The 23,700-nt window shown below is 49.2% G+C and overlaps 1 protein-coding gene across 1 annotated transcript in view; it reads left to right on the top strand.

The window, feature by feature from the left end:
* The window catches only part of SREBF2 (sterol regulatory element binding transcription factor 2), a 350,039-nt gene that overhangs the window by 119,836 nt on the left and 206,503 nt on the right, over nt 1-23,700 (top strand). The window contains exons 8-10 of the mRNA XM_086963475.1: nt 1,735-1,927; nt 2,089-2,273; nt 2,466-2,727. Coding sequence (XP_086819601.1) covers nt 1,735-1,927; nt 2,089-2,273; nt 2,466-2,727 — 640 coding nt within the window. The remainder of the gene's footprint in view (nt 1-1,734; nt 1,928-2,088; nt 2,274-2,465; nt 2,728-23,700) is intronic.

Below are 23,700 nucleotides of genomic sequence, written 5' to 3'. Positions count from 1 at the left end.
AGTGTTTGGCAAGTGTTTCTCAAGCAGTTCCATTTCCTTATTTTATTTATTTTATGTGTAGCACAGCTATACCATTAGCACACTATACATAAGAAAAAACATGTTTAATTAAATTGGTTAAAGTTTGGAGACATATCTACTAGGGGTGGTAGATCATGAGCTATTAGAAAGGGGTGTTGGGAGAAGTATACAGATAGAATAAAGATTTGAGATCTGACACATGATCAGTGAACTGCTCTCAAAGGAGGATTATAACATCAAAACTAGCTCTTGAATAAATGAGCCTTTAGCCCTTAACTAAAAGACATATGTACTTGGTTGGGTCCTCAGCTGTGCAGGAAGAGAGTTCCAGTTCCACTTTTCAAGACTTGGGGCATTCTAAATTGTGGTGTCTCATGCTTCAGTGAGTCTTTTCATTCTGGGGGCCGGATTACAACACTGTCGTAGTAGTAACCCCTAGTGGGATAGAGATGTGCCTGGTCAAATATCTCCTGTTGATATGCCCTGGATTTCAGGGTGTGAGAACACCAGGCCTGATTTTACTTGCAGGAAAAGCTGGCTAGTAAAATTGCATGCAAATCGGGCATGGGCAACAGCCACAAGTGCTGGCCAGCCCCATGTCAGACCCTCTTTTATGCTATGGCAGCTTGCCATGCCTTGTGGCTCCTTCTAAATCATACCTATCCCATTTTAACTCCTCACACCAATTACTGCCTGCTGAGAGTAGGTGGTAGGTGGAATAGAAAATCCACATGCAGAAAAGGACTCCGTGATGCTGGGTCTGCAAAATTATTCCCCATTCCGTTATCTTGTAATTGCATGGCACAGGGAAGAAATTACCGTCTTGAGTCTGTGATTCCACTGCCAGTAATTATATCATAATTGCATTGTGTAACTCATCATTTGCTACCGGATAGCGTCAATAAGTTGGCCAGATATTGAGGTTTGTTCTCTTCACTAGCCAAGCAGCCAACTTTGAATTTGGTCCTAGCCTAAAAGCGTAACTAGTGAAAGTCTTGTAGGGTTGTTGAGTTGTTTACTTATCTGAAATGCATTTAGCTGTCGAATGAAAGATAACCTTGATCAGTGCAAGTGAAGAGAGCAGAATTTATGTTAGGATGACATTATAACGGTCACGTCAAGAGATCTTCAATTGAAAGCTGCTGTTCTTAATTGATTTGGGGATAGAAAGCTTTTTATTTTCCTTAGTGACTGTAAGTAGAGGTTCGCAAATTTAAACACTGCATTTATAGTTGATATTAGGGTGAGAATTTTAGTTGGGTGGAACCTTGTGAGTTTACCTATGTATTACGTAATAGCAGTATGGGATTCAGTCAGTCAGTCAAGAATGCTTTATTTGACAACTTAATGCCATAAAAGTGAACATATCATACAGCGGTACATTTCATTAAGACATTTTAAAAAAAATAAAAGTTTAAAAAAGCATACCTGATGTCATCCAGACGACCGAGACCTAAATTACATACAGTACAGAAACGTTGTACAAAGTACAAGGTGCAAATAAGCAAACTCAATCAGTATGGGATTCAGTTGGTGAAAGAATGAAGCAATTGTGGAGAAGAGATTGCGGGGCCATCCATATCTACTATATATTCAGAATAATTGGCTGAATTGTCCCTGGACAGCCAGGCAGTAAACCACAGAGGACTTTCTGATGTTGGCTTCTTTTAGTGTTTACCTCCGTTTACGGTCCACTTCTTGTTCTTTCTCCAGATGAAGGATGAGCCAGACGAGTCCTCTGCACTTGGCATGCTGGACCGGTCACGGATGCTGCTTTGCGCCCTGACATTCCTCTGCCTTTCCTTCAACCCACTGACCTCGCTCCTGCAGGGTGGAGAGACGCAGCAGTCGGAACGGGCAGTGCTTCACAGCTCGGGAAGGACTATGCTGGGGTTTGAGGTCTCAGGTACATTGGGGATCCTAGTTCTGCAGGCTGTGGGATGTGATGCCTGCTGATGGGCAGATGCTCTTTGCAGCAAGGAGTTTCACTGAATGTTGGGTTTTTGTATTCTTTGACATAAAATGTAATTTAGTGTGGACTAAATTTAAGCCTACATTATTTTCCAGGTATTGCTGGTGGCTGGCTGGACTGGATGATCCCAACCCTAGTCCTGTGGTTGGTGAACGGGGTCATTGTCCTGAGCGTTTTCATCAAGCTTCTTATCCACGGCGAACCAGTCACCCGGCTCCACTCCCAGTCTTCTGTCAAGTTCTGGCGGCATCGTAAGCAGGCAGACCTCGACCTAGCAAGGGTAAGGCAGTCCCAATATATGTTCGTCTTGCTATTGATGAATCAAATTTGTGATAACCATGACTGAAGCTGCTTTTCAGAGCGGAACATTTCAGAAAATATTTATTGAGATGAGATACATTGCTGACTTTAGAGATTTGCAGTTGAAATCTTCAGAAGTAACTGTTCTGTTTTTATCTTTTCTTTGACACAGGAGGATTTTGCTGCAGCCACCATGAACTTACAGACCTGTCTGTCTGTCCTTGGACGTACCTTGCCAACCTCCGGCTTTGACCTGGGCTGCAGTCTTTGCTGGAATGTGATCCGCTACAGCCTGCAGAGGCTGGGGATTGTACGATGGCTGCTGCGACGTACCCCAGGGCATCGCGAGAAAGCCGAACTCCAGGATGAGGCAAAGACAAGTGCCAGGGACGCTGCACTAGTTTATCATAAGCTTCATCAGCTCTATCTCTCAGGTGACCTATCTACCTCAAGTTCCCTTATTTATGTTACACAGAATATTGCATGTCTACTATACACTCCCTCCACTTCCTCGCACAGTGATTATATAGCTGCGTTGAACTCCCTCCGTAGCTAATTGCAGTGGTTTGTAGATCTGCCATGACTTTTATCTGTTCAATCTTAGGTAATTATAAGGTCTCCATGTACTTCCTCCATTTCATTTTGGACCGTACCATCTAGTGTTGGGCTCAGACTCTACAACTTTCTTTTTCCCCATAGAACTCATTTATTGCTGACTTGATGTCAAGTCTCCTCCTCTTCGAGAGAATGGGCATGTTTAACTGTTCCGTTGTTTTTCTGCTATTATGTTCGGATGACTTGCGCCGGAGCTCTGTTCATCTTCGATGCCTTCACAGCTGGCGGAAGTGCAATTGACTCACAGTGTTTTGGTAGTAAATGAAGATGCAGGGTAGCCAGTAGTAAGGTGATAACAAGATAAGGTTTATTCTTAAGATAGTAGTCTCCGGTTACAGGTAAAGATGGTAGTAAGGAAACCCCACCGGAAGCAGCATTCTTGCTGATCAGTCCACGCAATCCAACTGACAGTCACTCAACCAGGCACCCATCAGAATTCTAATCACATCATAGACACACTGGCAGAGCAGCAGGGGACATATAACTAAGGAGAGAAAGCAAGGCAAAGATATGAAGATACTCAAGAAGATGGGGCGATACCTCACCCCAATACCGGACGACAGCGTTAATTAAAGCATAACTCTGATGCCATAAGTTCATACTGTTCGTGTAACAACAGTGGTCCTTAAAAAAACTTTATAGAGCATTCAGATAAAATATAGCCCACAATAATTACTATATTCAATAGTGTCCAGCTGGACACAGAATTTAATCAATGGAGTATATAAAGGAGTTTGACAGCAATCGGACTGCTGGCGCCATTGTGACAGCAAACATCGGCCACGCTCGCCGGTAGTAAGGCATAGTCCTTCTCAGACGCCCGCCCATGTGGATCATCGATCCTGCGGCATAATTACCTCGAACCCGCTGTTCCATTTCGACCGGAACTACGGTACCGTGTGTGCCCAATAGATCGTGTGATTGTACACGCTACTTTGCCATCAAGGCAGTTATAAATTATTCAGACATGTGATACATGCAGTCCTGATGATGAGCCCATTACCCGTTCAAAGGGATCGAAACGCCGTTGACCCCCTATATAGTTACACAGTCAACCATTGTGTTCTATCAGTGTGTTAACTATTTTGGATAGCTCATTTGTGTATTATCATTGACCAGAAGCATCCTTCTTCTTTGTTGCCTGAAATACCTTTTGTTTATTTGTTTTGTTCTCTTGTACTGGATACAGGATTGTATCCCACTGTATTGTTTGTTGTTTAAAAAAAACTCCTTTATATACTCCATTGATTAAATTCTGTGTCCGGCTGGACACTATTTAATATAGTACTTTTTGTGGGCTATATTTTATCTGAATGCTCTATAAAGTTTTTTTAAGGACCACTGTTGTTACTCAAATTGCTACCCAAGGTCATTAACTACCTATTGGGTCCCCTTGTTTCTTTCTAAACCCATAAGTTCATACTGTTTCATCATTATTTATTACAGTTTCATCCAAAGTGTCCACATTTTCCATTGTTTGTCATCTTTTCTCATGAGAGGCGTCTTATTTTTTTCGCTATATCCTAAAAGCGGCAGACATGCCTATCCAGGCCTTATACTGTAGCATGGAGTTTACATCATTTCTCATTGAGAGGTGGACTTGTGCATCGACTTTGTGGTAGCCTTTTGGCTATGGTTAGCGGAAAGATGTAGATTATGGTGAAAAGATGCAAGGCAGAGGTAGCAAAAGTTTTGTGCAGTTATTAACATGTTGAATTGGTTTAAATACACGGTCTCACAATCATGTTTTTAAATTGTAGAGCACCCCTGACGAAGGGCCAGGAATAGGCCCGAAATGCATTGGGTTACCAGGACTAACTTATGAGCATTACTTATGTAAACTCCGTGCTACAGTATAAGGCCTGGATTGGCATGTCTGCAGCTTTTAGGATATGGTGAAGAACGTAAGACGCCTCTCATGTGACAAGAGGACCAACGATGGAAAATCTGGAAACTTTGGATAAAACTGAAATAAATAATGATGAAACAGTATGAACTTATGGCATCAGAGTTATGCTTTAATTAACACTGTGCGTCCGGTATTGGGGTGAGGTATTGCCCGATCTTCTTGAGTGTTTACTTTTGCATGTGATTAAGGGCGGACCACGATTCCGGGCTTGTACCCAAACTGACTCAAAACAGGAGAAAAGTCAATGAAAGGAAGAAACCGGTGTGAACTCTGTCAACTCCCTTTGTTTAAAGATATGAAGATACCACAGTTTTCTGTCCTAGGAATCCAACTCTAACTTGTCATCCTCAGCCGCCTGATTCAAGTTTTCAGCGACCATTCTGTTTGGGTTGCCTTCAACACGTGGGCCCTCTTCCAGGTTCTGCCACGAATTAAGCTCCGGGTGATGGAAGGTAAAAAAGTGCTCTAGATGCGAAGCAAAATACGCATACTCCGAGCAGCACTATGTTTGCAACCTCTGTTAGGCGCCGGAGCACAACAAACCAGGACTACGCTTCCTGCGGCCTGTACAAGAATAAGGAAACCTTATACCCCAGACACAATCAAAATCTAGCTCATACCATGGAGATGGTGGCGGAGGCTGAATACTCTGCAAATGAGGAGCCGCAGCTAGTGATCGGTGAGAAGGAGGAAGAGTATGTTCCCATAGAGGGGGGTGCCATCTTGTGCAGTCTTCATTATGTCGCTTGCGATGACTCCAGCCAACATGCGGAAGAAGACCTCGACAAGTCGATGATGTCAGCTGTAGAACTTGTGGAAGGCGAGACAACATCTGAATCGGGGACCCTAACAAAGACCACGCCAAGAGCTGCAAGCACCCAAGGTCCCCAGAACTCCACACATACAAAAGACTACTCCCTCGGCCCTTTCATCATCGCCTTGGTGCACCACAGTCTTGGTTCTGGCTGATACAGTGGGTGACTTGGAGCTGAGATAGGATGAGATTGTGCTTGATCCTGATCGGGCTCCAAGCCACATGGATAGACACGAAGAGGACACACAGCCCTCACAGCTGCAGCAGCAGCATTCAATGTAGACCAAGCCTTTGAAGCTTGTGCAGCCTATGGCACTGACAAAGCCATCTATGCTTGGCAGCCTATGGTGATTACTAAACATTCGATACCTCGCGCTCCTTTGGGGTCTACAAAAGCCTTCGGAACTGACCAAACTTATGTCGTCTACGCAGCATACCCAGTCGAAGCAGAGCCGTACGTTGACTCCAAGGAAACCATCGGAGCAGAGCCATACGTTCACTCCGAAGCAAACCATTGGCATTGACATCTCACTCTAGTAAAGCACAGGAATAGAAAGACTGATAAGGACATGGTGCCCAAGAAACGTAAAACAAAAAACCACTGAGGATATGAAGGGGAATGTTTTTGAAAACCTTCAGGAGCTAATGGGTAATTTGCCCTAACGGGCCCAGAAACCAAAAAGGCTGGACATTGAACTACTACAGCCTGTTCTAAAGAAGTGTATGGAGAGTAAGGCCACAGTAGTCCTATGCCGCATGACGCTACACCATCTCCACAATTCGTGTTGCTTTCATTCACACATTCAGACGAGGCAGACAAAGGTAGCCCTAGCCATTTTACTCATGACAAAGACTCACAGGGAGCCCCTCCCGAAGTTCAGAACTTTGGGGCCCATAAGACGTAGTACTGCCAGACCGAGACTTTGAGGTGCTAGTCCCAGCTAAAGCATCACCGCCTGACAATACTTTCTCCTAACATAGTGTCATTCAGCGTGCGGCTGGATGCCATAAAGTGCAGATATATACTACAAAGGAGGAAGCCAACTTCTTAATCGAGACACTCTCCAAGACAGAATGCTTTGTTCAATACTTACCAATGATACGGTCTGTGCTGAAAGTCTACACAGAGTAGTTCAAAGACCCTATAAAATCTATGGTACTAACACCACGCATTCCCCTACTGACCCACTTTATATCAGGGAATGCCAGACCGATGACTCACTGGTTGTAACAACTGCAAGGAAGAGGGCTGCCTCCCAGAGTACTGGAGACATGGCTCCTCCTGATAAGTGAAGCAAGCTCATAAATGCCTCATGAAAGCGGGTTGTAGTGGGCCATGCAATCATTGGCGCATAGCCAATTCAGTGTGTTTCTATCTTGATATAACGGGCCACTTGGGATGACATTGAAGAGTTGTTATGGCATCTCCTAGATCAGTATAAAAGTAGAGCTGAATCAGTCACTAAGGGTAGGCAAATTTCAAATGCAACTATACACTGCGTCCTAGATGGTGCAGACACCGCAGCCAGAGAAATAAACTCCTCAATCCTTCTGCACAGGCATGTCTGGTTACCCATCTCCCGAGTTCAACCCTGAAGTGCAACAACACTTGCTTAATGTCCCATTTGCTGACAAACATTTCTTCTGCCTAGATGTAGACTCCCAGTTAGTGAAAATAAGAAAGGATACGGAGAGTGCGAAATCCATGGGGGCACTGCAATCCACTGCTCCACGTCCGCAGTCTTTTTTTAGATGTCAGGGCAAAGGGGCCTCCAAGACCACCACCTCCGACACAGACGTATCAAAAGCAGTATCAAACATTTCACCAGCAAGGGGTAAAGGTTACTACAGAGGAGGCTTCAAGCGTGGTATCCTGAGGGGCAGAGGTAGGGGAAACAACGACTCAACACATTCCACCTGGACACACACCACTTGGGTGAGGGGGGGGGGGAGCGGCTTCAGTAATTTCACCAACTGTGGCCAGAGATATCAGACCAGTGGGTTCTATCCATCGTGGATACTGCCTGGAAGTGTCCTCCACCCCAAACATTACTACACGCAGACAGACCCTCAACACGCAGCATCTTTACCATCTCAAAGTGGAGATAAAAGCTCCCTTGCTAAAAGGTGCCATAGAGCCTTTTCCACTCGGTCATCACGGGAAGGAAGTATATTCCCTATTCTTTTTAATACACAAAAAAGACGAGACACTCAAGCCTGTTCCTGACCTGGACCCTCTCAATACTTACATATCAATTGTGACCTTCTGTCGAAACACTTTCACATGGAGACACTACAGAATGTAATACCAATGCTGCAAAAAGAGGACTTACCGACGGTTCTCAAACTCCTGAACCAACGTTTCTTTTTCAGTCACATCGTCACCTGCCAGTCAGAACAGTCAAACGTCTTTTGGGCATGATGGCTCCTGTATAGCAATAGTTCTTCATGCCAAGCTCCACATGCACCCCTTCCAGGAGTGTCTAGCATCTCATTGGTCACAAGCAGGGGGCAGTTTAGAGGATTTAGTGTTGGTTCTGCCCAGGGTCTATCAATCACTCCAATGGTGAGGCACAAAGAATCTCCTCAAGGGCAGATATTTTTTTGTCTCAATCCCATAAGTGACTATCAGCACAGATGCACCACTCACAGGAATGGCCTTGCATATGAAGGACATGAAGGTTCTGGGTTCTTGGTCCTGTCATCATCAAGCGCTACACATAAATGTGTGGAGCTCATAGCGATTCAGATGGCTCTAAAAGCCTTTGTCCCCAGTGTTACTGAGTAGACAGTTACTCCAGTATTGGAGCTTTCATAGATTCACATGCCTGAATCATTCCCAGTCATCGAGACGGGAGTCTCCGGTACATAAAAAAGCAATGATTAGCAGTGTAGCAAACTGATAGAGGCCTAGGCCCATTTCCATTTTACAACCCATAACCCTTGTTATGTAAAAAGGACCAAACTTTTCCCTGAACTAATCAGAGCTCCTCACCCGCTAGAACCCTCCTGAGAGAACCTCTTGATCCTTAGATTTTCTACCGCACGTTGTGCTAAGGAGTCTCCTTTGTGCTCTGCTCAAACTCTTCAGTTCTACTCACTTTGACTGGGATTTGAGGTTGTCTCATTTTCCAGATTGGTTTATTTGAAGTTCCTTCTTCTACTACCTTGGCTGACAAAGAGAAAAAAGGACTTTTTAGAGCTTATGCCACCTGCTATGAGAAAAGGCTCTATAAAGATGACCCTCATAAAGACTGCATTTCCTGCCTTTATCGAGACCATCAGGCGAAGGATTGTAAGGTATTTTGTACCTTCTCCAATAAAACCTTGAGGGATCGTGAGGGAAGACTATTACTTTGGCTTCAGAAGGTGAAAGCCAGGAAGGAGATCTCCTCAAGTGATAATGAGGAGTCTGCCCTATCGGGCCTGAGGGTGAACTGGCGTAAGACATGCCTCTTCCCGTTGAGACAGTGTGCACAGCCTCCACTGATGCTTGGAACAATGTCGTGGGAGCCGACATGTCTCACATATTTGGGGGTCCAAATCTATCATGACGCCACAGACATGCTGGAAGGTAATATAGGGCGTTGTATTGGTGCCCTGAAAGGAAGCATGGCGTTCTGGTCAACACTCCCTCTCTCGGTTGTGGGGATGGTTGCCCTCCTTAAAATGGTGGCCCTAACTAGATTGCTTTATTATTTCCGGACTCTGCCCATATGGGTCCCCCCACGCATGTTTAAGGAACTACGTTCACGGATAATTCGCTTTTTGTGGGGAAGTAGACGCAGGAGGGTAGCACTGATGCGTCCCAAGGCTGAGGACGGGATGGCCGTTCCTGACCTCGAGCTTTACTATTTGGCGGCCCAGCTGCAGGTACTTACACAAAATGTTGCACTGGAGTTCAGGGGTCCGGAACACATGCGAGGCACAGGGATACAGAGGCATATCCTCTCGTACATAATCCTACAACAAAAGCTTAATTTAAGAGACTTGACGCTGGAAGAGAAAACCCTGAAGCTCTGTTGGGACAGGAGCCAGCGTAGAGCCGGGGTGGCACACCCATATGCTCCGGAAATCCCGTTGGGGATGCTGACGGCTCTGCCACACGGTGGGGACTGGTCACCCCTCATGGAGTGGGAACAGCTGGGGCTCCAAGTGGCGGGAGACTTGTATGAGGACGGGGGGCTGATTCCATTTCAGGCCCTGCAGGAGAGGTATGGTGTGAGAAGTTGGCCTGATATATGATGTTTCCAATTCTGGAACCACCTTGTATCAGTCCAAACAACTCTTATGATGATTGGTTGTAAGTCAACCTTATAGACCAGTTATCCTAGTGGTAACGTGGACAAAGCAGTCTTAGGCTAAACTCTGAAAGGCATGTGAAGCCAGCTGTATTACCATACACAACCCCCTTGAATACCAAATGAAAGGACACCACACAGATATATATTGAAAATATATATATAGATTTATTAACTACAAATATCCCCTGGACTCTTTATGAGCACAGAAGCACAAGCGTTAAACACAAGACCGTTTAAAATACACAAAAGTTGCACAATATGGATGAGCCCTAGGGGCCACCTAAACCATATACTAAGAAAGTGGTATAAGAGATACCACTCTAAAAGAAAACAGGCCTAGGGTTTGGGAATCGCTGGAGCTGTTCGGAACTAGCAGTGACTAAGTCGGGAAAGGCCCGCGGGACTCGGGTGCAGTGTTTAAAGTGCACGCACTCACCAATACAAAGTCTATGGTGCGTAAAAGTTAGAAAGTTAGTTAGTTCGGAACATTCTGAGTGACCTAGAAAGCTGAAACTTGAGACACAGGCCCTAGAGGTGGGTACCAGTGTAGGAACACCGGCGTTGCTGATTTACCTCACCCACAGGAAGCGGGTGCACAGGGTCGAAGTAGTGTCGGGTTTCGTCACACTGGTCGATGGTGCTTGGAGCTGAAGATGCTGCAGGCGGCTCGATGTGAAGAGTTCCGGTGGATCCAAGGGTGGATCTGAAGATTTGAAGACCTGAAAGCAGAGGGGACAATGTTCAAAGTCACTAGCCAGTGACTACCGTGGAACCAGATTGGAACCTGGTGATGTCGGGTGCAAACAGGCGTTGAGGTGTAGCTTCTCTCTGCAGGCACGTGGACACCGGGGGTCGAGGACGTCCAGGAGTCGGTCACGAGCTGTCCCACGCAGGCTTCTCGCTGTTGGCGGTGTCGGCAACTTGATTGAAGCAAACAGGCCTTGGCTAATGCAAGCCACGCAGGAGTCGAAAAAGGCTTGTTACTCTGACCAGCAAGGTCAGAACGGGTGCTCCTTTTTACAGGAGCTAGGGCAAGTCTGGAGCAACCAGACCCGCAGTGTAGTTCTTCGGTTTCGTCGCCAAGATGGCCGCTGACCACGTGGCTAGTGGCCGGGATGGCGCGTCGAGTGGCACAATGCAAAAGGGCCCCACGCAGACCCTGGAGATGCTGGGGGGCTGATCTTCTGTGCAAGGGCTGCTCGGTGGTGGGGGTTCTCAGTCCCCAAAGCACAACGTCGAGGATGCCTCTGATGCTGCGCAGTCAGCTCTTCGGGTGTCTTCCAAGATGTCCGGTCCCACGTCTCTCGGTGCCTCCACGGGTCCCTGCTTTGCAGGGACTGTGGATCGGGCTGTGAGAAGTCTGGTCCCACGTCTCTCGGTGCCTCCACGGGTCCCTTCTTTGCAGGGACTGTGGATCGGGCTGTGAGAAGTCTGGGAGTCTAAGTCTTGTCAGGCTCTGGGCTCGGGCTCCGGCGGGAGGCGGCGGCAAAGCAGACGTCGATTCGCTGGTTGGTACCTGCTTTCACAGGGTGGCCACTCCTAGGCCACAAGGGAGATTCTCTTCAGTCTTCTGTGCAGTAGAATGTCGAAGTCCAGTCGTCTTCTTCGTGTAAAGTTGATTTCAGGATGATTTGCTGTGCAATGGCACTGCTCCCACTCTTATTCCCAATCTGAGGGGTGGATCACCTACTAGGTCCCTCCTCTGGGTGGGACCAGGAAAGGGGGCGGTTACACCCCCTTTCCTTTGTCCAGCTCCTCACCAGCCCTGGGTCTGGAAAGTCCCAGGACCGGTTTGGACTGGCTGATGCACGGGGACACCTTGTGTGCCCCGGGCATGTCTCAATCTATTCAGCCCTGTCCTACCCAATACACAAAACCCTGTCTGGGGTGGTGCTCGCACCTCCCAAGGCAGGAAACCCTTTGTCCAAGCCTCCCTCGCTGGAAGGACTCCCAGCAGCAGGAGGTCAGACTTGTGTCTGTGGTGGCAGCATCCATTTTGTGATGCTGAGGCTCTGGTTAACTTTAACCGGGGTTAAGGCTACACACATGTCATGTCCCTCTAGAAGGGTGGAATGCTATCCCCGTCGACAGAACTGTCGAGGGGCTAGTATTCCAATTCGTATGACACCATACTCGACATGTTTTGATAAAGCCAAACCAAAGATAGCATATAACCGCGAGGATTATAATGCACTTAAGAGTATATGGTATGGCAATATCCCGGAACAGCTAAGGGAGTGGTTCCCGACAGCTGCAGACAGGCTCAGCTCATGCTAGAGCACCATCTCACATATTTCCAAGCACTCTGCCTCCAGGATTAAAGAGGCCTTCCATAGGAGTGGCTGATAGGAACATATGAGTCCAGTTTAAGGTTAGATATAGGGATACTATACCTAAGTAAGAGGTGATTACACCAACTAACCCCAGCTGAGTAATCAGCCAGTTGTGTCAAATATGGAGGCCAGGCCAGGGGTGGCACAATACATGCTGCAGCCCCTGGTAGGTCTTGGAAACACCTATGCCCTGGGTACCTAGGGTACACTGTTACAGGGGCCAATAAGGTGAACCAGTTCCAATTCGTAATGCACCTAGGGTGCATTGACTGTAATTTAGAGAGAGATCAGCAGGCTGTGGGTCTGATTAGCAGGCCCACAACCACATAAAGTCATAAACCAGTGAAGCAAAAAGCAAAAATTTGGGGTGACCATAGGATAGCAGACCCTACTCTCCTACATATGGTCTCCCAGATGGCAGCTTTCTGCTGCATGCGGCGGTAACAGCAGCACTTCAGAAACATTGGAAGGGGGAACAGACGGAACCGGTGACGACTATGGCTTGGCAATATGTTGTGATGGCAGCGGGAACCTTTAAGGCAGTGACTTGTCTTCAGTCTAGGATGCTGCACGAGGGACTCCGACCACTAGTTGGTTTAAAACAGAAATGGGAGGGGGGCATAGGCAGGCCGATACCTGATGCGGCATGGGGCCACATCATGCGGAGGACGTGGAAGGGAAGTAGAAACGCGCGCTTTCAACAAGTCCAATTTTTTTATTTTGCACCGTGCGTATCTGACTCCTGGGAAGATTAGGAAATATTTTCGGATCCATGATGCGGCGTGCCCTAGGTGCCTTGAGCAGGGCGTAGAGTTGGAACATAAGCTCTGGAGCTGTCCGGCCTTAGGCCGATATTGGGCGGAGGTAGGGGAAGTCCTCAATGAGGTTACGGATAGGCATCTGAACTTTGACATGGCAGTGGGCCTGCTGCATTGGTTTCCACACACGGCCAAAAACAAAATTACTAGTAAATTCATCGACTTCGGCTTATCCTTACCAAAAAGGGAAATTACCTGGCACTGGAAGTCGAAAGAAGGGCCATCGAATAAGAGATGGAGAACAGAGTTATGTAAATGGGCAAGTAGTGAGAGCTCCATTAGGCTTCGACAGGCCAAGCGTACGGCCAACGAAAAAGTTCTAGAAATGGCCCGGGCCTGGGAGGTGTTGGTGCAGGCTCTGCAGGAACTACAGAAAGGGGAGGAAGATTGAAAAGTAAAGAACATCCATGTGATGTGTAGGTGTGGTACATTGTGTTATAATTATTGTCCCTGTAGCCGTTGTTATGTTATGATATGTATATTTGGAATATACCCACACCAATTGCCACATGGGGGGGAGGGGCCAGGGGTTTTAGTTAGGAATGAAAATGAAGATGTATTTGATGATGCGAAGGGAAGTAGATGCTGTTGCCGTTAATCTGCTGATTTAAAGTCAATAAAATATGTTTTTAAAAAAACCAAAAAAAGTGATAGTGAGGAGTCATCTTAGTCTAGGAGATCTCAAAAAAGGAACAGATCTACTCAGGCTCATACCTCGGGTGAGAGACACGAGAAGGCCCCTAAAAAGACCACTTCATGGTCTTCCGGGCACAGTCCCTCAAAATCTCCTTCAGAAAAAACTAAGGAGAAGAAGGGTCATGCTTCAGAGGTGAAACATGTGAAGAAAACTACCTCAGAGCCTTCAAAATCTCCTCCCAGGGTCAAGATTACTATCAAAAAGCCATCCTCCACACCTTCTGAGGCAAAAGAGAAAAAATCTACATCGTCGACGGGAGCGTCGACGAGGAAAATGACATCATTGTCAACGGACATGGCATAGTCGTCAACAAAACCTGAGGTAAAGACTGTTTCTAAGGCTTTATCACCGTCGACAATTTCCACAGTCTACGACCGTGTTGACGACGAGCCCTTCGACGGCGGCGTTGACGACGACCATGGCTACGATCACATCGTTGACGATGGCAACGACCACGGGACTGTTAACGACGACAGTGACTACAACGTTGATGATGTGAACGGCAGCGACGACGAGGGAAAAAACCCCGGAAAAGCGGATTTTGCCCTGGAAAAGAACAATCACACCGGAAAATACATCTCCAAGTAAGGTGTCCTCATTAGTTCCTTCACATCTTCTCGAAGAAGAGGATTCTGAGGACGAAGATGATGGTGGTCCTTTTGGATCTGCTAGTAGCCCATCTCAGTTACGGGTGAAATACCAAGAGGAGGACTCGCAGGATGAGTATGAAGGATTTCAGGATCGTTCCCAACAGCAACACTACCACCAGGAACATCACGAGGAGATGACAAGTGTGCCATCTTTGTTATTGAAAGATCTACAATTCATGTTAGAGGATTATAGGAGAAGATATCCTGTACCTCAGACCTCTAAGGAAATTCCCGAGGTTACGCCTCGACCACGCTCTGTGCCATGTACACAAGTATGTAGGCGTGAGATCTTGCCAGAGCCTCTTCCTAAATCTCCACCACCAAGATCTCAGCAAGATCCAGATACCACAGATGATGACCAAGAAGAAGGGGAGATTACGGACCCTAGCAAAGAGTGGGACGATTATCTCATTCCTTCACCTTCGTTTCCTACATCAAAACCTGTGGATTCTCCGCCAGAGGACATTGGTGAATTTCAGAGGAGAGGGCCACTAAATGATTCGCACTCACCATGGTGGAGGATAAAGCTGAATGTTTCCTATATGACTTCAAGGAACCCTATCGTAGGTCTGTTCGGTCCTTGCCGATTGTAAGTCCTATTTGGGAGGAAGGTCTAAAGGTCATGGAAACACCAGCTACAGTGACTCCGGTGCTCGCCATGCTAGACAAAAAATATATAGCACCTGCGGACGCTCTAGCTTGTCTTTTGGGTCATTCCAAACCGGACTCTGTTATTACACAAGCAGCGCAACAAAAGTCAAGAAATCCGTCCGCTCCGATTACAGCACCCCCAGACGGAAAAGGTAGGAGGCTGGACAACGCGGGAAAGAGATTCTCCTCTGTCGGCTCTACTAGTAAAAGCTGCAAATGCCCCGGCTATTCTGGGAAGGTACGACAGGCAAATGTGGTGTGACCTTTCGCCATACATTGACCATGTGCCGGAAGCGAAGAGGCAAGAAGACAGGAAAATTCTACAAGAGGGGGGAGAGGACTTCGGCAAAGGTCCTAGATTGCGCTATGGATATAGCAACTACAGCTTTCAGGTCTCTAAGAGGAGCAGCGGTACTGCACAGACAAGGGTGGTTAAGAGCGACGGCGTTTAGACCAGAGGTCCAGAATAAGATCTTGGATCTTTCTTTTACCGGTGAAGATTTGTTTGGCAAACCTGTAGATGACACGCTACAAAGTATCAAAAAAGATACTGATACTGCTAAGGCATTAGGAACTCTACAATACAGAAAGGTTCCTTTTCGAGGCTCTAGGGGTAGAGGCCAGACATCTTACAGAGGAGGATATCCGCAGGGGAGATATTCCTCTTACTCCACCTCATCTCAGCCCTACCGTCAGCAGTTTCAGCAGCGACAATCAAAAGGTTTTACAAAATCAACTCCAAAAGGCAAAGGAGGTCGACAGGGGAAAGACCACATCCGACGACAATAACAACCTTCAAGTTCCGGCTACACTGTCTCTACGGAGATTGCATGCTCCCCTGGGTGGAAAGAGTGCTTATTATTTTCGGAATTGGCAAGAGACACCTCCTTGTATGCCACCGATGCATCAGAAGGTCAATCATTTGCATCAAATCCAGAAGGAGATTCGGACAATGCTCCAAAAGGGAGCAATAGAACCGGTGCCGTGGGTTTTAATTCCCATTTTTTTCTAGTCCAGAAAAACATCCTCCAATGGTGTCCCATTCTGGATCTCCGATCCCTAAACACCTATCTCAAAAAGCAGTCTTTCAGAATGGTTTCTCTTCAGGACATCCTTATACTATTGAACCCAGGGGATCATATCACCACTTTAGACCTACAGGATGCGTACTTTCACGTCCCCATCCATCCTTCACACAGGCTGTACCTTCGGTTCATGGTAGCCGGAGGACATTACCAATTCAAGGTACTGCCATTCGGCCTGAAATCAGCTCCAAGAGTGTTCACAAAATGCCTGGCTCCAGTGGCGGCTGTTTTAAGGAAACAAAAACACCAAGTATTTCCTTACCTCGACGACTGGTTAGTCAAGGCAACATCAGCAGCACTAGCCAGAGCGTCAACAAAGGCTTGCATAGACTTGTTTGCTAAGCTAGGTCTGACTCTACACGAGGAAAAATCATCCCGTCGACCAATAAAACATATCACCTTTTTGGGAGCAATACTGGATACAGAGAGAAGCCAGGCGTTTCCCTCCAAAGACAGACAGCTGAAAATTGTGTCTCTCTTCCAAGACTTTATAAAAAGAAAGTGTGTTTCAGTACGCAAGTACAAATTGTTACTTGGAACAATGTCATCTTGCATTCCCCTTGTACCTCACTGCAGGTTAAGAATGCGCCAATTGCAAGAGCAGCTAGATCTAAAATGGCGTCAAGCGGAGGGATCCTTCGAGGATGTAGTCCAGGTAACACTGGGCATGTTTCAGGCAGCAACATGGTGGAGACAGGAGCGGAATGTCTCACAAGGTCTTTCATTCCTTACAACACCAGCCCCATTGATAGTGACTACAGATGCCTCCCTACAAGGATGGGGAGCGTTTCTTCAAGACCTTCTAGCCAGCGGGTGTTGGAAGTTACACGAGCAGCAATTACACATAAACCTGCTAGAACTAAAGGCAGTTAACTTCGCATTACTAGCTTTCCTACCAAGGATAAGAGGGTCGTCAGTGTTAATAAGAACGGATAACACAACTACGATGCACTACTTAAACAAGCAGGGAGGAACAAGATCTCTCTCCCTCTCTCAAGAAGGCCAGGAAATATGGGAATGGGCGCTAAAGCAAGGGATATCCATGACAGCATAACATCTCCCAGGGGATCAAAACATCAAGGCGGATACTCTCAGCGGGCTCAAGTCATCCTGCCACGAGTGGGAGTTAGACCCGAGGGTCCTAAACAACATTTTCCGAAAATGGGGGAAACCAACAGTAGACCTCTTCGCAACAGAGGAGAACAAGAAATGCCAGTTTTTCGCAATCTGGCTTCCCCAGAGGGGGGTCTTGGGGGTATGCGTTTTCGATGGCATGGTCCGTCGTCTTTGCCTACGCTTTTCCTCTGAATCCCCTCCTGCCGTGAGTGCTTGTGAAGATCAAGAAAGAACCGTGCAGGCTGATCCTGATAGCCCCATGGTGGCCCAGACAACACTGGTTCACGGAGCCTCTGCTGCGCCTCCGACCAATACCATCGCTTCTGACGATGTCCCAGGGACAAGTACTCCATCCGGACCCGAAATCCTTGCGCTTAGCGGCCTTTCTCCTGAGCACTGAGTTTCAACATCTAAATATCTCAGAAGAATGTAAAAACATCCTCTCAAAAGCTAGGGCGGATAGTACAAACGAAACCTACAGGATGAAATAGAAGAGATTTTGTCTCTGGTGTCAAAGAAACAAGATTCATCCTCTGACTGTGGCTCCTCGTTAAATTATCCCATAAATCTTGCATTTAGCCAAGTCTGGATTGGCTCATGCATCTATAAAGGTGCATTTAGCCGCAAAACCCTGCTACAGAAGGTCTGCTTCAGGTCCATCCTTATGGTCGGCAAGGATCATCAAGCAATTTATGAAGGGATTGTTCAGAGTTTTTCCTCCATTAAAGCCTCCACCACCGCTGCCTTTTGAGCCTGTTCACAGAAGGATCTTAAATTCCTATCATGGAAAGTGGCGCTTCTCATCGCTCTAACTTCAGCGCGATGAGTAGGGGTACTACAGGCTCTCACGATACTGGATCCTTTTTTACAATTTAAAGAGGACAGGATGATTCTTAGGACTAATCCTAAATTTATTCCTAAAGTACCAACTGACTTTCATGTAAATGAACCGTTAGTTTTAAAAAGCTTTTTTCCTCAACCAACAACAGTGGCGGAAAGAGTTTTGCATTCGCTGAACGTCCAACCATGTCTCAAATTCTATTTACAAGAGACTAGGTGCTTTCGCAAGTCTTTACAGCTTTTCGTCGCTTTCAGCGCACCCAGAAAAGGCTTCCCTTTATCAAAATGTGGAATTGCCAGGTGGATTTCCAGTGCAATTGTCTGTCACCAACCGGCTGGACAACCTCTGAACGCACGAGTTCGTGCCCATTCAACGAGAGCAGTGTCCACATCCACTGCGTTATTTGCAGGTTTGCCGATCCAGGATATCTGCAGGGCAGCAACCTGGACATTGACGCACACCTTCACCAGACATTACTGCTTGGAAGCAGCTGCAGAGACGGATGTGGGGGTGGGAGAAGCGGTGCTGAGAAACATCATTCAATAACTGTGAGCCCTCTTTACATCCCTCCATCCTTTTCTCTTGCTTACAAAGGCACATTTTTATTTTGCTATGCATGGTTTATTCATGCTGTATTATATAATGATGGGAAAAAGAGAGCAAATGTTCTTTGTTATATCACTTCTCGCTATTCTGATTTAGGCATGTGACTCTATGAAAGCTCCAATACTGGAGTAAGAAAACAGTATCTGAAAGAAACAGGTTAGTATTAGATTCCTAACCTTAGAATATCACCAGGCGTCAGACTGGATCCGGAAACTTTTGCGTAGCAGTACCCTTGCGCGTCGGTAGGCGTCGTCTGCGGCTCCGCGTCAGTCGCCGAAGTACTTAGTTCGCGCGCAGAAGTCAGTTCTTCTTTTTTCCGTGCCAGCAAGCGCAGATCCGGAAAAAGTTGTACCCTTAGTCAATTTTTGACTAACTTTTTTGATCATCTTTCGAAGTCGCTCGACTCAGACGGTGCCGGTAGGGATGCTCGGGTTCAAACCCTGCGTCGACTGCAACCGACGGATGTCGGTTACCGACCCCCATCGCCAGTATTCACTGTCTGGGCCCCGACCATGACGACAAGTCCTGCTCCGACTGCCGGGCCCTGACGTCCAAAGCTAGACTGGAGCGGTCCCGCAAGCAACTCGAGCTCCAGCAGTCGACCCCGCGCCGCTCGAGGTCACGGTCCGCGAGGAGGTCGAGGGATCGGTCGCGGGGTCGGAGTCATCATAGCTCCGGGAGTCGTCACCAGTCTTCGGGCTCGAAGTCCTGTGATAAGAGGCACAAGAAGTCGAAGAGGCGTCATCGCTATTCTGACTCCCCCCAACGCTCGCGCGACGTGGCCGGAGGGTTCGGGCGACACCGCCCCTGCGGCTCCGCCGGAGCCACAGGCGTCTCGGCCTGCTCCATACCCGCCGGTCCCAGGGCAGAACGCGACGCCGGAGGAGATCAACACCTTCCTCATGGCCATGAGGTTGCTCGCTCCCCTGTCTGGTTCCACGGCGCCTTCGGGCCAAGCGGGCCGGGTGCTTTGGCCCCGGCGTTGTCGGGTGCTTCGGCCCGGCGACTTCGGTCCCGACGCTGCAGGGCCCCGCTGGATCTGGTTCCTGATCCGGGTCGTCGCTGGTTGACCTTACAACCTCGCCGGCGCCGGCCCCCAGGGTGTTGCCTCCGGCGCCGTCCCAGGACGACGTCGTCCCTATTCCTACCCTCGATTCGGGTCCGGCGTCGGAGCGGCGCCGATGGGAGATTTCTATTTCTATGACTCGGCCCCATCCTTTGACCCTGAGTATCAGGAGATGGGTGGCAAGGGGTATTGGGAGGGGTCCGAGGACCCTTAGGCACGTGAGTGCCAGTCTTCTCAGGACTTGACAGGTGAACTTGGGGAGGCCAGTGGTCTGGACACTTCACCCGACACTGGTTTTGTCTCCCCTCCTACCGTGGCTACGGAGGAGGGGGCTGCCTATAGTGTGGTGCTGACGCGGGCTGCCAAGGCCTTGGGCCTTGAGCTCCCCGTCGCGGCCGTGAGGACTAACCTCCTCACTGAGATCCTTAAACCGCAGGCTGAGCCTCTGCTGCCGTTTAATGAGGCCTTGTCAGACGTTCTTCTGGGCACTTGGTCCAAGCCCGCTACAGGTCCGCCTGTAGATAGGAACGTGGCCAGGCGCCACCGCCCGGCTCCGGGCGACCCTTGCTTCCTGTCCACCCACCCCACACCCGAGAGCCTGGTCATCCAGGCCTCTAACTCCCACACCGCATTCCCGACGGCTCCCCCTGATCGGGAATCTAAGAGGTATGAGCAATACGGGAAAAAGGTATTCTCCTCAAGTTTGGGGTTGCGGTCAGTCAACAACACGTGCCTCTTGGGCCGTTACACCCACTCTCTGTGGGACACGGTCACGGACGTGCTGCCACAATGTCCGGAGGGGGTCCGGACTAAACTCGCCCAAGCCCTTGCGGATAGTCGAGATGCAGCACGGTTTGCCATGCGGTGTGGACTGGATACCACAGACTCACTGGGCAGAGCGATGGCAACAACTGTGGCGATTCGTCGCCACACCTGGTTGAGGTCCACCAATTTTTCGGCTGATGTCCAAAATACCCTTATGCACATGCCGTTTGATGGTCGTCGCCTCTTTGGTGACAAGGCAGACCATGCGCTTGAGTTCTTTAAAGACTCCAGGGCTACGGCCAAGTCCTTGGGCCTCTCGGCCCGCGCCAGCAAACTGGTGCCTTTCTCTCCTTACGTAGCCAAGGAAGGGGCGCCCCCACTCGTCCTGCCAGCCACGGGCTGCAGACAACCATCCAGCGCGGTGGCAGATGTGGAAACCGCTGTGGCGGCGGTCTGGGACAACGGCGAGGCCAGTCCACACCTGCAGCATCCGTCTCAAAACCCTCCTAGTCCGAGCTTTCATGCCCATGTGACGCCAGTGGGGGGAAGGGTTCGGCATCACCACCTCCACTGGCGCACTGTCACATCGGACAGGTGGGTGCTGCAAATCGTCCGAAAGGGCTACTCCCTCCCCTTCGAGGGGACCCCTCCAGCCATGCCACCGCAGTACCACCGCGTGTCGGGGGATCACTTGAAACTTTTACAAGAGGAAGTGACGGCCCTCTTGGCCAAGGGGGCCATCGAGCGCGTTCTTGGGCCAGAAGTAGGGTGTGGTTGTTACTCCCACTACTTTCTGATACCCAAGAAGGGCAAAGGGGGCCTATGCCCTATCTTGGACCTGCGGAACGTCAATGGCTTCCTCTGGAAGGAGAAGTTCAAGATGCTGACACTGGCTCAGGTCTTAGCTGCCCTAGACCTGGAAGACTGGATGGTAGCGTTGGGCTTGCAGGACGCTTATTTCCACATCCCCATCCTGCCGGCCCACCGGCGTTACCTGCGGTTCGCGGTAGGCCACGAGCACTTTCAGTTTACCGTGCTCCCCTTCGGCCTTACCAGCGCCCCACGGGTGTTCACGAAAGTGATGGCGGTGGTCGCAGCTCATCTGCGCAGGTTAGGGGTTTCAGTCTTCCCCTACCTCGACGACTGGTTGTTGAAGGCGGGCTCGCCCCAGACAGTCGTCAGCCACCTCCAGATTACGGCCGACCTCCTGCACCTGCTGGGGTTCTCCATCAATGTGCCGAAGTCACACCTGTGTCCCTCTCGGAAGCTCCTCTTCATCGGAGCTGCTCTACAGCGCTGTTTCGGATTTATCCTCTTGAACAGCGGGTTCAGGATATTCAGGCTCTGATTCCGATCTTTCAGCAGTTATCCCGAGTCTCGGTCAGGTTGACGCTGCGGCTTCTGGGGCTGATGGCCTCCTGCATCCTTCTGGTGTATCACGCCAGGTGGCGGATGCGGGCTCTGGAGTGGGACCTGAAGTTTCAGTGGGCCCAGCATTAGGGCAATTTGTCCGACCATGTCTTGATCTCGGAGGGCACTGCAAAACAGTTGCAGTGGTGGCTCACGGACCGCGATTGGGTCAGCGGCAGATCCCTCTCCCTACCCCTCCCGGAGCACGTAGTTGTGACGGACGCGTCCCTCCTGGGCTTGGGGGGCCACATGGGAGAGGCAGAGATCAGAGGCCTCTGGTCTCCGGCGGTGTCCCGGCTCTACATCAACCTTCTGGACCTGCGGGCGATCCGGCTTGCACTGAAGGCATTCCTCCCCTCGGTCCGGGGGAGTGTAGTGCAGGTGTTCACGGACAACACCACTGCCATGAGGATCTATTCGCCACTGAAGAGAACGTGCAATTTCATCAGTTCTGCACGTTGGAATTTCCAAGGCGGCACTTGCTCGGAGACGCTTTTCGTCGCGAGTGGAGCTGCGGTACGCATTTCCGCTTATACCACTTCTGCCCAGAGTGCTGAAGAAGATCAGACGCGACCGGGCCCAAGTTATCCTTGTGGCTCCGGACTGGGCACGAAGATACTGGTATCCCGAGCTACCCAGCATGTCTGTCAATCCCCCCAATTTGTCTGCCTCTACAGGAGGACCTTCTGTCGCAGCAGCAGGGGACCGTCCTCCACCCGAATCTGTCCAGTCTCCACCTCCATGCTTGGAGATTGAGCGGCGACAGTTGAGGCCATTTGACTCCTGAAGTTTGTGATGTGATTCTGGCAGCCAGGCGTCCCTCCACGATGTCGGTATACGCCTGCAGGTTTAACAAATTTGTAGCATGGTGCACAGCAAAGGCTGTGGATCCCCTTTCTTCCCCTCTTTCTGAGGTTCTCCTCTTCCTTCTTTCTCTTGCCCAGCAGGGCTCTGCTCTGGGCACTATCAAGGGCTACCTTTCTGCCCTTTCCGCCTTCTTAAGGCTACCTGATCAGCCTTCTTTGTTCAAGTTCCCGGTTGTTAATAGGTTCTTAAAGGGCATCACTCATATGTTCCCCCCTGTTCCTTTTGTGATGCCTCAGTGGGACTTGAACCTTGTACTTACCTTTCTGATGTGTGCTCCCTTCGAGCCGCTTCATAACTGTCCTCTTGGTCTTCTTACCCTTAAGACTGTTTACCTGGTTGCCATCACCTCTGCCAGGAGAGTGAGTGAGCTCCAGGCTCTTTCCTCCAAGCCTCCCTTCCTTTCTGTCTATCCGGACAAGGTTTTGTTGTGGACAAGACCCTCTTTCCTGCCCAAGGTAGTCACAGCCTTCCACATAGGGCAGTCCATCACTTTGCCCACCTTCCTTCCGCCTCCGCATCCCTCTAAAGAGGAAGAGTGGCTCCACCGTCTGGACCCAAAACGTGCGCTCTCTTTCTATTTGGATCGCACACACCAGTTCTGGGTGGATGACCAACTCTTTGTTGGTTACGTGGGCGCTAAGAAGGGACGGGCAGTGCACAAACGGACCATCTCTCGGTGGGTCGTCTTGTGTATCAGGGCATGCTACTCTTTAACTAAGAAGGAGCCTCCTGTTGGGCTGAGGGCCCATTCTACTCGGGCCACGGCGGGTTCTACTGCCCTGGGCTGGGGAGTCCCCTTGCAGGACATCTGTCAGGCAGCTACGTGGGCCTTGCTGCACACGTGGACAGCCAAGTCCGGG

The sequence above is a fragment of the Lissotriton vulgaris genome, chromosome 1_1 (assembly GCF_964263255.1).
Source record: "Lissotriton vulgaris chromosome 1_1, aLisVul1.2, whole genome shotgun sequence".
In the NCBI taxonomy this organism is placed as follows: domain Eukaryota; kingdom Metazoa; phylum Chordata; class Amphibia; order Caudata; family Salamandridae; genus Lissotriton; species Lissotriton vulgaris.
This window is presented reverse-complemented; position numbering and strand designations above follow the sequence as displayed.